At 39.5% G+C, this 15,317-nt stretch overlaps 1 protein-coding gene across 5 annotated transcripts in view; it reads left to right on the forward strand.

Annotated features, from left to right (window-relative positions):
• erbin (erbb2 interacting protein) overlaps positions 1–15,317 on the forward strand; it is a 234,481-nt gene that overhangs the window by 118,363 nt on the left and 100,801 nt on the right. For all 5 annotated transcript variants that reach the window (XM_073048160.1, XM_073048164.1, XM_073048161.1 and 2 more), the window contains 3 exons: positions 507–585; positions 3,012–3,101; positions 13,589–13,645. In XM_073048160.1, coding sequence (XP_072904261.1) covers positions 507–585; positions 3,012–3,101; positions 13,589–13,645 — 226 coding nt within the window. The remainder of the gene's footprint in view (positions 1–506; positions 586–3,011; positions 3,102–13,588; positions 13,646–15,317) is intronic.

Here is a 15,317-nt window from a genome sequence, read left to right on the forward strand (position 1 = left end):
AATAAATTTTATGCGATGACATTTGATTGGGACACACAAAACTGTACAGAGTTAATAATGTCTCTACTGTATGATGAGGATTTTCATGCAACACAATGGAGTGAGTCATCGGATTTATTGAAGAACCAATCTTAAAAGACCATTACATTCTAAATGGAGCTTCATTATTTCACTGAAACCAGCAGCAAGCTTGTTTCTTTACGTAATAATATCCGTTTATTTTATACTGTTTGCCGAAAGAACAAACTCAGTGTACATGATAGTAAGAACAGTGTGACAACAGCTTATTAGACTTGCAACTCAGTAAATTTTGTAGTTTTTTAATGTACAGACATGGTTCTGATTTATAAAACTGAAACAATATATAGACGAAGCATAAAAGGTCTTCTGTCATTTAACTATGGAGTGAATTTCCATGGGCAGTCTACTGTCACATTTCCTTTTAATTTACATTTATTTGGCAGGTAAAACAGTGACGGCTGCTAATAAATAAATCTCTTTTTCAGGAATTCAAGAATTTCCAGAAAATATCAAAAACTGCAAGGTCCTCTCTGTTGTTGAAGCCAGTGTAAACCCTATTTCAAAGTAAGTTTCCTTTTGTGCTTTCCTCCTGTCGATACATTTGAATAGCGTGTGCATTGGCATTTTATTTCATGCTGGCATGGAGCTTGGCAAAGCTGGTGATTTGCTTTGTAGTCATGTTGGTTTCTTACACCCTGATCCGTTTACTTGGCACCTATTTAATGTGCTGCTTGCTATTCTCAGGATAAAGTTAAAAGTCACACTGCAGGATGTGATATGAAAATGAAGAAGGGTACTATTTATATTCCTTTATAAATGCTATTCTGCACATACATGGAAAATTGATTTTGTTTGTGGAATTGCTGTTCACACTTTATTGATCTCCATTGATGATTATGTAATGCTGAGTTTGAATTTTAGAGTTAAAGGCAATGCAAGCATAACATTTATGGAATATGGTAAGGTTTTTACATCCAGTTCTGAATAATAGATCTATATGTTTGAATTTGATGTTTCCTTTTTTCAAAAGGAAAATCTTGGAAAGGAACAATGAGATCGAGCCTGAGCTGTTTGATTGCATAAGATTAGATTAGTTAGGTGAGGGATTCACTGGACAGAAAAGTTAACAAAAGGTGAATTGGGGTATCTTCGGATGAAAGATGGATAGAAAAAATCTAGTTCAAAGTCTGCTTTCATAGATAACCAGATCCAAGGCTAAGATGATTTAAAATTCTGTGTTAAGGCCGGAGTTAATAAAGAATTCATGAATATCAAAAGTAAAGTGTATACAATTTGCAAAAAAAAAGAAATATACTACTAGGTGAATAAAGGGGTATTATATGTGCATATTTAAAAAGCAGTTTGATTATGAAAGTTAAAGGTGTAAGATCCAATATTTTAGAAGAGAGTAGCAGTTCATTTGGAAGTTGTGCTAGATAATTGTAAATCAATAATTGGGTGCAGGTGCCAGTATTTACGAAAAATGTAGAGATCTGGGAGAGATTTAGCACCTTCATAAAGAGACACATGTCTGCTGAAGTACTTACAGAGGCAACATTGTTGGGTGCAACAGTACCCGAATGGTTAGCACAACTCTTTCAGCTCAGGATATTCTGAAGGTCAGAGTTCAGTTCCAGTGCTCTTCTGTAAGGAGTATCTGTGGAGCGCTTGGGTTTTCTCTGGGTCCTCCGGTTCTCCCCCTTCCCTCCCACGGTCCAAAGAGGTTCTGGGTAAGTTAATTTGTCATTGTAAATTGTACTGTTAATCAGGTTTGTTGGTTGCTCGAAGAGCCAAAAAAGGCTGACTCCACATTGTATCGCTAAATAATAAGAGTTCAATTCCGTAAAACATGGGAGCAGAATTGGGCCATTTGGCCCATTGTGTGCTTTTTTCCCCTCCTCAGTCCCACTCCCGGCCTTCTCCCTGTAACCTTTGATGTCATGTCCGGTCAAGAACCTATCAAACTCTGTCTTAAATACACCTAACGACCTGGCCTCCATGGCTGCCTGTGGTAATACATTCCACAAAATCACCACCCTTAGGCTAAAGAAATTTCTCCACAGCTCTGTTTTAAGTGGATGCTTCTCTATCCTGAAGCTGTAGCCTCTTGTCCTAGAATCCCCCACCATGGGAAACATCTTTTCCACATCTACTCAACATTTGAAAGGTTTCAATGAGATCACCTCCCATTCTTCTAAACTCAGCAAGTACGGACCCCGAGTCATCAAACGTTCTTCATATGATAACCCTTTCATTTCTGGAATCATCCTTGTGAACTTCCTCTCAACCCTCTCCAATGCCAGCACATCTTTTCTAAGATGAGGAGCCCAAAACTGTTCACAATACTCAAGGTGAGGCATCACGTGCCTTATAAAGCCTCAGCATCACATCCCTGGCCTTGTATTCTAGACCTCTTAAAAGGAATGCTAACGTGGCATTTGCCTTCCTCACTATCGACTCAACCTGTAAGTTGACCTTTAGGAGGATCTGCACAAGGTCTTCCCAAGTCCCTTTGTATCTCAGGGAAAGGAGAATGCCAATTCTAGAGATCTTGCATAGGAAGCAAGGATTTGTCTTGATGCATCTTGCTTCATAAACGAAGTACTGGAAGGCTTAATTCAAATTCAGCTTAACAACCCAACTTCGCAGTTGATTGAGCCAAATCTTAAAATCATTCTTGCCTTTTCTACCTGACATCCTTTCCCTTGTCTCTTGAGCAACATTCATCCACTTGTTTTCATTATTCACACAATTGAAGCAAATATTTCCTGCTTCAAATCATTACATGTTCCAAGTACTTGAACTAAAGTTGTGCATAATTTTGGTTGGGATTTCAAACATTAACGTCAGGCATGTACACAAGCGTTATATTAAACCATGGTTTTAAAATTGATCCCTTTTGTTGAAAGTTTTAAAAAAAAAATTCATACCTTGTATCCCTGAGCATCATCTAAGAAATTAAAGTTTTCAGTTGTCTTTATCTCTTCTAGGCTTCCTGATGGCTTCACACAGTTATTGAGTCTGACACAACTTTATCTAAATGATGCCTTTTTGGAGTTTTTGCCAGCAAATTTTGGAAGGTAAGCAAGTTCATTTATTCCCTAAGTGATTTGTTTGTTTTAAAAACAAAATAAAAACAGAAAGTACTGGAAACACGCTGCAGGTCAGTATCTAAGGAATGGGAAAGAAGTTGATGCTTCAGGTTAAACACCCCTTTTCTGGTCCCTTTTTAGGTGGGGAAAGGTTTGGATTAAAGAGTTGAATATCCATGATAGGTTGAGGCCAGAGTTGGGCATAAGTAAGAGATACAAGAAAGCAAATGGAAACCACAGAGTGTGTGCAAAGTGAGATGGATATGGTGCCAGAGAGCAGAGGGAGAACTTTGACATTGACACAGTCCTGAGCGTGGCAGTGAAATCAGCAATAATGAAAATCAAGTCTGCTTAATGCAGGAAATATAAAACAAAACCAGAAAATACTGGAAACGAACCACATCTGTGAAAAGAGGGAAAAATTAACTTTAAGGTCTTGGTGCAAGTTCTTAAACCAAAATATCAACTATCCCTTTGCCTCCACGGATGCTTCCTAACTTACCGAGTTCCTCCACTGGCTTTTGCTTTTTTCTCCAGATTTCGGCATCTATAGCTTCTCTCTAACATTCCTTTCTTCCTAAAATTGCAGTTTGTTGTTGGGTGGAGAAGTGGCAGATGGAGTTCAGCCTGGAAAAGTGTGAGAAGATGCACTTTGGAAGGTCAAACTTTATAAAATCAATGACAGGATTCTCAGATTCTTCAGTGATTCTGTTCTACTACGCTCTCCAGAGCCTGTAATTTAATGTGCAAGCCCTGCCCTGGTTTAACTTGCCAAAATGCAGCAGTTCACACTTCAGTTAAATTCCATCTGCCATTCCTTGGCCCACTTCCCAGTTGACCTAAGTCCTAGTCCTGTTGTAATCCCAGATAAACCATTATTGTCTGCTATGTCACAAGTTTTAGTGTCATCTCTAAATTTACTAAACATGGCAACCACATTCTCGTCACAATCTTGATTATAGCTGATATTAAGTCACAGGTTTTGTTGTAACTGGCTGGCAAATCTGTTTTTAAGAAAATCATATATCAAAAATGTTTCAAACATTTGAATTGCTTGTTTAAGAAAATTAATTTTTCAGTCTTTGGTAACATAGTAGTCAGCGCGAAGCAAATATTGGGGCTTCCCAGGTTAAGATTTTTGATTTATGGAAATTCAACTTTGCACAACTTCTCCCATGTATTTTGAAAACATTTTACAAGATGATAGTTACAACCTGCTTTGTGGTAATCGTTACTGACTGGATGCATTATATATTCTATTAGTTATGAGGAGTGTTCAGATAAATATTAAGTGAAATTAAAGAATTGTAGCAAGCATGTAGAGCAATATAATATGGGCAGTTATAGAAAACAGATCTGTACCACTTTAAAAATCTGATTATGCACTGTTTTCATGAACAGAACTGCATCCAATGCTACAAGAAGTCACAATAAAGCACATTCAGCAGGATTGTCCTGCTGGAAAGAGGAGCAGATTTGATGGTTCAGATTAACAAGTTCTCAACAGAACTGCAAGGGAAAGGAGGTCCACGCTTAGCAGGAGAAATTCAGTAACAGAGCAGATAAAGATGTTTTGCAAATAGTATGGTAACTCGATAAGAGGGTGGATCTGGAGGTTGTACAAATGGAAATATAATGATTTATTTGTTTGAAACAGTTCAACCCTGTGTTGAACTCGAAGATGTAATATTCTGCAGGCTTATCTTGAGCGTCATTGGAAAAGATTTGGAGGCTTGATGCTCTGTTTAGATTATCTACGGAGCAGAAAATTCAAGTGATAAGCAAGTTTATAGTGGCTTTATAACTGGAATCTTCTGCAAAGCTGATAACATATATATATTTGGACGCTCATACAAATGAAATCATATGGTGTACAGTAAAACAGCAACTTAAAAAGAAGCAAGTTTTTTTTTACCATGGAACTGGTTGGCAGGGAGTGAAAGGTGTAGTGTTTTTAATAAATGGAGTGTAAGTTACTTGGCTAATTTCTAGTGATTTCTATAAGTTCACCTACTAACGAACAGAATAAGAATATGTTGTTACTGACAAGAACAGTGACCTTAAATTCTCTTGGGGGGGGGGGGGGGGAATATTGCATCACAGCAACAGCATTGTGCGCACATTTTCTACTGTTTGAGGACCAAAGGAGGAGAGTGTTATCCACACTGTGCATGACATCGTGCACACAGTGGTTCTTTTTATTTCCTGCCTGTAGATGTGTAGGGATAGGGTTAGCTACGTTCAAGTGCCAACTAAATGTAGCAACCAGGGGTCTGTTTTTGACAGTTCGTTGTCTCAAAAGTGCTCCTTAGATGATCCTACTGTGAGGGATTGTTTCCTTAAGCATGAACATTGACAAAAATAGTTTTATTAAACTATGCGTTTTCCTCTTTCTTCCGTCATAATTTTCAGATCTCGTGCGTGTGTGTTGGAAAACATTCATGGAAATGTGTGTGATTTTGTGTCTTTCCCTGCATTTGCAGGGAAGTATCAGATCCCCCTTTCATACTGCCAAGCAGCAGCAGTGAAGATGGTTTGCTCTCTGTGTAGACGATAATGCAGTTTGTTGTGTTCAGCATGCTATCACTAAAGTAATGAAAATTAAAGCCTTCTATATGTACTGAATGCTAAATGAATATTTGTTTAGGATTAGATTAGTAATTTATAGTGGGTGGAAATGCTGGTATTGGTATCAGCTGTACAAACCTATTTGAGGCTGTGGAAGGATACTCCAGAGACTGGCTGTTAATAATTCATATCAATGACTTTATTAAAGATATTATGATATATTGCTATTTATAATGAATAGTCTCTCTTCCACTCATTTGAGATAGTTACTGGGAATGTTGCAAATGGAGGGTCCTTGACATTGTCAAGGATCCATCCCACAATCTTTGACCCTCTACCATCAGGTAGGAGGCACCATAGTATTAGGACAAGGACTGCTAGGATGTGAAATTGCTTCTTCCCCAAGCCATGAGACTACTGAATTCCCTACCACCACTTAGGTCTCACTACATATGAAGTGCTAGTAGCATTCTACTGTTAAATAAACAATTCTTAACTTGCACTGTCAATTTTCTGGATTATACTTTATTATTTGTGGTAATATTACTTTAAATGTTGCAAATGAGTTATGTCCTGTTCTGCATCTTGGTCTGGAGGAATGTTGTTTTGTTTGGTGGTATGCATGTCTACGTTTGATGACAATGAACTTGAACTTTGACGATGAATGTAGAAGAATTGGCTCAAGTTTCATTGGCAAAATTTTAAAAATTAGTCAAATGATAAATTATCATGCTTCACGAGTCTAACTTCCAAATGTTTTAGTGAGCTCATCCACGTGTCCAAAAGCACGATGGCAAAGCTTGCAGTCTGAAATCATTTGATATATTACTCAGACACATAATTCAATTTCTGCCCCTAATCTCAAGATCTAATAGTGTATTATTCTATCTTATCATTGTCATGAATGAACACATTATTAATAGTTTGATTGCTGAGGATGAAGCCTGTGTTGGTTCTTTCATCAAGGGTTGATTCCAGACCCTATCTGACATTGGTGTACCAGTTTTAGTGTTTGGCCTTAATTCCCATTTAGGCCACACACTCAGCCCATATTATCAGCCTCTTTCCCTTTACGGATCACAAGCATTCATGACAGAGGGTTGTTAGATTGGTAAAACAGCAATTTGGGCTAATTTATTTCCCACCTCGTTTCAAGCCCCACTTGTTAGGGAACCTCCGTTTACCCAGGAGTTGATTTAGCATGGGGCATTCCGGATTCTATACTTGTATGAAAAATGTTTTCCTCAGACACCTCTGGTCCTCCAACCAATTGTCTTAAAAACGCTACCACTCACTGCTCCCAGCTATTGTTGACCACTCTAAGTGGCACGATAGATCCTCTTTTCACTTGACCAAGTCTGTTCATAATTTTGTACACATCAGTTTACTACGAGGAGTACTTATCCACCATTTTAGGAGGTCCGATCAGATTCCGAAGACGACTGGATAGCCGGAAGACTTGCCACAAACGCTTCAGCTTCCTTCGCTGATTTGAACCACTTGTATTTCCCGGTATTAAGCTTGATTCGTAGATCGGCAGGGTTACGAAGGGAAGGTTTGAAACCACGATCAAAAAGCACTTTCATTGCGCCTTTAAACTCAGCGCGCATCTTTAAGGTCTGGGGTGCAAAATCTTCCACAAAGCGAATGGTTGTATCCTTGAAAGGAAGCGACCCCCTGCGACGCGCCTCTACGATCAGACTGTGTTTTACCTGGTATTGATGGAAACACAAGATTACTGGTCGCGGGCGGGAGCCCAGAATTCCGGGGGGAACGTAAACTCTGTGTGCCCGTTCGAGCTCGGGCGGCTTCGGAAGCAAATCTTTCCCGAATAACTCACAGAGAAACTCGGCGAAAAACTTCACGGTTGATCCCTTTTTGGTCGCCTCTGGCAATCCCAGAATTCTGATATTGCAGCGTCTGCTACGATTTTCGAGATCCACCATTTTGGAAAGAAGTTTGTTAGATTTTTCCTCTAAGCTGGAACAGAGAGTCTCCAAGTATCGAACACGACTTTCTAAATCTTCAGAAGTCGAATCGATGCGAGATAAGTGTTCAGCATGTTTGTCCACTTTATCGTTGATCCGATCCAGTTTGTCTTCTAACTGTTTGAAAGCGGTTTTAAATTCCTTTAAGATTTCGTCTCGGAGCTTTCCAAGCGCAACCATCGTCTCGTCCGACGGGGTCATAGCTTCTTTTCTCCCGGATTTAGAACTCTTGCTAGACATTGTAAGTTAGATATATTCACAGGCAAGTAAGAGATACCAAAATAATTCCTAACTAAGGTTTAAAAAATGGAGACATTTAGTGCAAAGATAGCGACAGTAACGGAACAAAAGTTCGGAGCAGCTAAACAATCGCCATCTTACCGGAAGTCCCCGTACACACCAGTTTAAATCTTCCCTGGAAGTTTTTGTTCCAACACCCAGGTTCAGACTTGACCTTGTGTGCTGCTGTGTGGTGTTTGCCAGTTCTTCTTGTGACCACGTGTGTTTCCTTTGGGGGTTCCAATTTCCTCCCCTTTGCAAAGGCATGTAAGCTATAGGTTAATTAGCCACTGTAAATTGCCCTTGGTGTATCAATGAGTACTACAATTTAGGGGTGCTGAAGAGGAGGTGGAAAGAATGAAAATAACTTAGGATTAGGGTAAATGAATGGTTGATGGTTGGGCTAAAAGACCTATTTCCATGCTCTCTCTTTAACTCTGTGACAAGTCATTCTCCACAACTGGTGTTAACTTGTAAATCTCCCTTGTGCTCGAGTTACCGCACCATCACATTGGAACTTGTACAAGCTTCTATAAATTTCCAGCAGGCTTTCTGCTCTTGTAATTGATGGCTCAGTTAATAAGCATCACATATGTGGCTTCCTCATGCCTCTTGTACCTGTCCTCATGCCCTGAGGTGTCTGGATAACCAAGACACCTACGTGAGACTCCAGTTTATTGACGGCACTCTGCCTGCAACAGACAAGCACGTCTTCGACTCTTCAACCTTGGACTCTCTCTGCAACTGGATTCTTACCTTCTGGACCAACAATCTACAGTCAGTCAAGAGAAGCAGTGACACATCCACTGTGATTAACCTCAACACTGTTTTCAGCCTCTTTCTTTACTCCCTATACACTCAGAGCTCTGCAGCTAGATTCTGCTCCAGCTCCATCTGCAACTTTGCAGATGATGCCACTGTACTGGGCCAGATCTTAGACAATGACGAGGAGCGCAGGAAGGAGATATTTTGCCTAGTGGCATGGTGTCAAGATAGCACCCTTTCTCTCAATATCAGTGAAATAAAAGAGCTGGCCGTTCACCAGGAAGTGCAGTGGAGTGCATGCCCTTGCCTTCATCAATGGTATTGAAGTGGAGATTCATATATAGAACATAGACATCTACGGCGCATTACAGGCCCCTCGGCCCGCAATGTTATGCCGACCATGTAACCTACTTTAGAAACTGCCTAGAATTTCCTTACCACATAGCCCTCAAGGTATCGCTGATATCTTGTCTTAGTCCAACTATGTAGGAAGCACAACAGCACCTCTACTTCCTCAGAAGGCTAAGAAAAATCAGCATGTTTCTGATGACCTTCATTAATGTTTATAGATGCACCATAGAAAGCATGTTGTGTTAATTGCTTTTCCTTTTGTTCAACCATATTGTACTTCTATCTTGGGAGCATGCAAAAAAAAGCTTTTTTCTGTATCTTAGTACATGCAGCAATAGTAAACCATTTGGGGACATGCAGTCTAAGATCCCCTGGGTCATCAACACTGTCCAAGCCAACATTTTATTAGGCATTCCCTTTTTTTGCTATTTCCAATGTATTGCCTCTTAGCTTCTGGATTGAATTCCATTTGCCAAAATGTCCCTATCAAGGAATCTTACTAATTTTAGAGCATTCTGATTGGCTGCAAGTCAACAGGGTGTGGAGTCTTAAGTGCACAGGATCACAAGAGATTGCAGAGTGTCGTGGACGCAGCCAGCTCAATTACAAGCACAACTCGCCCCACCATTTAGGACATCGTCAAGCGTTGGTAACTCAAGAAGGTGACACCCATCATTAAGAGCCCTCAGCAGCCAGGACATGTTTTCTTCTCGTAGAGCAATCTCAAAAACAGCACTCAGTGATTTAGGAGCAACTGCCTCTGACTCCAGCTTGAATCTTTATAAATCACATTTTAAAGTTTGAGCTTATTCATAAGCTTACGAACTATGATACATAAATACAAGTATATATCATTGACATTCAACGCACATAGCTGGGGAAATGGGACCCTGTGGAAGCCCACTGAATGTACTTGATGGTAATGCAGTAGAATTGAACATTGCATTCAAAATGCTGTGTGTTCTCTATAAGAAAGGGAAGGGGTCAAAACTGAATTATTTATAGGTATACAACTGGTATATCTATATAGGGATACTACATCCTACGATAAATTTGCTAAAAATAGATGAATTTCAGAAGTTGTTCATTTGGTCTATATTTGCTTTTTGAGATGTTGAAGTTCATTAAATGAACTGTTGGTATGTTACTTAATTCCACAAATTTTGATTGGATTTACTAAGGACAGCAACCTTTATTTGCTTTAGGTCAAGTTATAAATTATGTAGGCTTGGCTAATAATTATTTTTGGTTCTCCCAGAGCATACATGTACCATTTATTTGGAATAGCTGTAGATTTTTATTCTGCACTATTGTGACACCCTCCCTTAATAAGCTGCACATGGGTGCTGATTTGTTTGTAAAAAAATACCTCTGCATTTGTTACTAAGCTTCAAGGGTCTATTATGAAACTTTTTTGAAGTTTAAAATGTCTAGTGTATCAGTGCTTCCACTTGGACTTTCATGGTGAATTTATGAAAGGCTGTTGTTAGGTGCTAGTTACCTGAAACAGGTAAATTGTATCTGGGTTTAACTAAAGATGCTGTAAAGTAGAAACTTCTGTCAGCACACCAGCTGTGTTACTTTGTATCTTCTACTGAAATTCCATTTTGTGCTGATACTATTGGGCTGTGATGTATTTATGTTCTTTAAAACTGGAAATAAATCTCAATCTTGAGGCAGACCAAAGAAAATGGATTCTGAACAACACACACACAAACTGTTGGAGGATCTCAGGAGGTCAGGCAGCATCTATGGAAAGCATCTTGACCTGAAACCTCAACTCTTTATTCCTTTTGCAGATGTTGCCTGACTTGCTGATTTCCTCCGGCACTTTGTGCCTGTTACTCTGCATTTCCAGCATCTGCAGAATATCTTGTGTTTAAAGTAGTTTCTGAACTTTAGCATTTCTATTTGGGTTGTTTTATTTTTGTCCTGGTAAAATAAGTCTGCATTTATTTTAACATTTGCGAAATTGGCAACTTGGTGTTCAATTTCCCACTGTAATTATAATGTCTTATTTGATCTGGTTGATTGTCTCCCAAGAGTCAAGTAGCATTTGGCAATGTGGGAGGGCCAGTAAGGAATAACTTGCGGGATCCATACACTTGAAAAGTAGGAAATACAAAGTTAATGAACTGGACTTTTCTTGATCATACCACAATCACATTCTTTGAAACCCTAAGCCATCTGTTTATTCATTTGTCCATTTATTCGTTGTCTGATCTAATGCCATGCATTTTGCCTTTACTTAACTTCTCAATCTTTATGATTCCCATCTCTTTTTCTGTCTTAGTCTTTCAGTGACTATTAATGTGCATCGTTTTACAATGCAGCTTCTACCATTGCTTCTCTAACTTAATACTGGAAATATTCGCAACCTTCTACTTCTGTTTCTTTCCCCTTTTGACCTTTTGCTGAACCTGGTTACCTGGGATCTTGCAGCCATGGCCAAAAACATCTTATTTTCACTTTTCTAATTCCGCTTGCTTTTTGTTTTTCTCTTACCTTGGCCTCTCTGCCTTAGGCTCCTGTGACCCACGGAATTCCTCTGGGTGCACTGGTGGGTGTAATTTGATGATGCGGGCTCATTTGGCCGTAAGGGCCTGTTACCGTGCTGCATCTCTAAACAAAGAAATGCTTTTCTCATTGTGCAAATCATTGGATTTATTTATTTTTTATTCATACAGTTTACCACCTTTTGCACGTTGGTTGTTTGTCCATCTTTGTATGTAGTTTTTCCATTGATTCTATTGTGTTTTTCTGCTCCACTGTGAATTTAAGGAAATCTCTAAGTAGTATAATGGAGAAAGAAACTTTACCCCTCAGACCAATCCCACCTGTCAATTGTTCATCTTGCATCTGGCTTTTGCTCCAATTAATTCAAACTTGCTGCCTCTCTCTATTCAGTTTTCTGTAAAGACCATTTGAAATTCTGAAATCCCAATGATCCCAGCCCACCCAATCCTTCGCTATTTCAGTTTTTCCATTCCTCAAACATTTTTTCCTATTCTACCTGCCACCTAATCAGTTTTCATTTTGTGAAATGTCAGTTGTGTACCCATTTCATCAATAAGAGGTTGTTGACCTTCCTTCCTTCCCTGACTTCTACTTAACTTGTGTATCTTTCAAAGGTCAAAGGTAAATTTATTATCAAAGTATATGTCTCCATATACTACTTAGAGATTTTCTTAAATTCACAGTGGAACAGAAAAATACAACTGAATCAATGGAAAGCCTACATACAAAGATGGACAAACAACCAATGTGCAAAAGTTGGTAAACTGTGTGAATTTAAAAAATAAGTAAATAAATAAATAGCATTGAGAACATGAGTTGTAGAGTCCTTGAAGTTGAGTCCATAGGTTGTGGAATGAGTTGAGTGTGGAGGTGAGTGAAGTTATCAATGCTGGTTCAGGAACCTGATGACTGAAGGGTAATAAGTGCGGTCGGCCCTTCTTATCCGTGGATTCTGCATGCGCGGATTCAACCAACCGCGGATCGGGAAAACCCGGAATTTCTCTCTCCAGCGCTCGTTGTTTGAGCATGTACAGACTATTTTTTCTGGTCATTATTCCCAAACAATACAGTATAACAACTATTTACATAGCATTTACATTGTATTAGGTATTATAAGTAATCTAGAAATGACTTAACAGTACAGGCAGTCCTTGGGTTATGAATGAGTTCCATTCCTGAATCCGTCTTTAAGTCGGATTTGAAGTTGGAACAGGTACATCCGGTATTATTTAGCGTCAGTCAAACATTTTTCTTAGTATATAGTTAAAACACCTAAGAAACATACGTATTTCAATAATTAAACCACTGTGTTGCTTAGTAATAATTGTAGCTTTCATTGGGGCAGGGCCTTTCACATGCTCCATTAAAATTGTTCCGATCGTTGACTGACTGTAGCCTAATGCTTTTCCAATGACCGATGGTGTTTCACCTCTTTCCGATCGCTTTATTACTTCCACTTATTTTCAATCGTGACCGTGATTATTTTCGTGAACAGAAACACTGCGGATTCAGAGCTGCACCGCCGGGTCCTGATGCCCACTGCATTGAGACATGTTAAATAAAGTCTGGGGTTCCGCTGGGTCCTAAAGACCAGCGCAGTGAGACAGGTTAAATAAGGGATGAGCATCCGGGTTTTTTGCTATCCGCGGGGGGGGGGGGGGGGGGGTGTCCCCGGAACCAATCTCCCACGGATAAGGAGGGCCAACTGTATTCCTGAACCTGGTGGTGTGGGACTGGGGGATCCTGTACCCTCCTCCCTGATGGCAGCAGCAGGAAGAGAGCATGGCCTGGATAGTGGGAATCCTTGATGGTGGTTCTGCTTTCTTGTGGGAGTGTCCCTTGTAGATTGCTTAATGGTGGGAGGGCTTTGGCAGTGTGTGTCGTTAATGTTGTTCCATGTGTTTATTTTATGTTCACGGTTCTGCATTAGAAAATATTAGTATTTTCTCAGTGCCTTGCACCATTATAAACGAGTGGTGTTTAACTGTTTTCCACTTTATTTTTCAGATTAACTAAACTGGAGATATTGGAGCTGCGAGAAAATCAACTCAAGATGCTTCCAAAGTAAGAACAATTCCATACTTAATATAGAAATCATGGGTCAATGTGGAGTAATATTAATTTCGTTATCATCTGTAACTTGTTGTTCCAATTGCTCTGAGTGGTCAAAACTTTTGATGTCAGGCCTGAGCTATCCAAGCAAAATAACAATAAGTATCTATGTTAAAATTGGTTTTGAATGAAATGGAACAATATGGAGTTGCTGAACCCCAGTCTGGTTGTATTTCCGAATGCTTGGAACTGTGGTTTGTCCTTGATAGTTCAGTAAAGTTACTCATACGGTGTTTTGCTAGTTCACAGCCAAATTTAATTACAATCCACTTTCCTTTGCACTTATTTATTAAGTTGTTTGCAAAGCAGGCTACTTTAGCACTAAGAATGTGCTTGTGTAATGTTATCAGCAGCACAAGGCTCTATTCAACAGATGTGATTTGCATTTTCAGTTGAGTATTTAAGGTTAGTATGAAAGTTGCTTGCTGTTCCATTCTTTCTGTAAAATGCAAACACCACTCCCTTTTGTGTCAAGTGCAGCTTGGTTGCATGCAGGGTACTGCTTTGTCATAGTCTACTCCACGGGCTGAAGGCACCCATTACGGTATTTTTCATGTAGCACAGCATGTGACTTCAAATGTTTGTTTAGATTCTTTGTGACTGGCCTAAGACAACTTATGGGCTTTGCTGTGTAGGGGTTGGATGGATGTTCTCTTGCCTAAGGGGCTAAACGGTTTATTCCTCATAACAAATTCTCATAACACAATAAGCTCGTAATTAAAGTTGACTGTCCAGTTTAATACCATGATCAAGACAGGTTGGTCCTTTGCCATTCAGATGTGATGTCAGACAGGAGCAATATCCACATTTTTGTTAACAATGTTGCATTCCTTTTTTAAAGAGAGTGGGATTTATTCTGCTTTCCTGGTTAATTTTGTTACTTAAATCAACAAAAATGAAAAATTCACTGGCTTCTCATCCAGCAAACGTGGCTATGGTTTGGGTTTGCATAATTGAAGACATATTATATCAAAGCTCAGAGAGCTGCTGCTTCATTGCGCTGTGTCCTGGTTTCGATCGGCTGTTTGTGGAGTTTGCATTTCTCCCTGTGAACGTGTGGGTTTCCTTTGGGTGCCCCAGTAACTTCCCACATGCAAGTGATATGTGGGTTGCTAGGTTAATTGGACATTGGTAAATTGTTTAAGGTGTGGTTAAATAGTCTGGGCAAGGGGGGAGGGAGTTGATCTGGATGGGTACTTGACGGTTGGTGTAGACTCACTAGGCTGAAAGGCTTTGTTTCCATACTTTATCACTCTATTAGATCCAAGTGATGTGATTAGATGCTCATGGTAAGATTTCTATGCTCTAGTTTAAACTAAAATAACATTTATCTTACTCTGTTCATTAACAGTCTTCCTATAAAGTTAATAATATATCATCTGAGTATTCCATTTAGATGAGAAACCCATTGTCTGTTAGTTCAGTGGCCCAGATTTTACAGTCAGTGGTAAAGTAAATTTGGCTGCCATCTTGGATGAAAGTTTCCCTGATCTCGAACAAGCCATCTTGCTGTTGATTGCTCTCAGCTATTACTGTGGAAGGATTTCCTGGCACCCAGTAGCCATGACACCAGCGCCAACCACCTTAAATAATTCTTCAGAAGCCAGGAAGGGGATACATAATT

Source organism: Hemitrygon akajei, chromosome 6 (genome assembly GCF_048418815.1).
Source record: "Hemitrygon akajei chromosome 6, sHemAka1.3, whole genome shotgun sequence".
NCBI lineage: Eukaryota > Metazoa > Chordata > Chondrichthyes > Myliobatiformes > Dasyatidae > Hemitrygon > Hemitrygon akajei.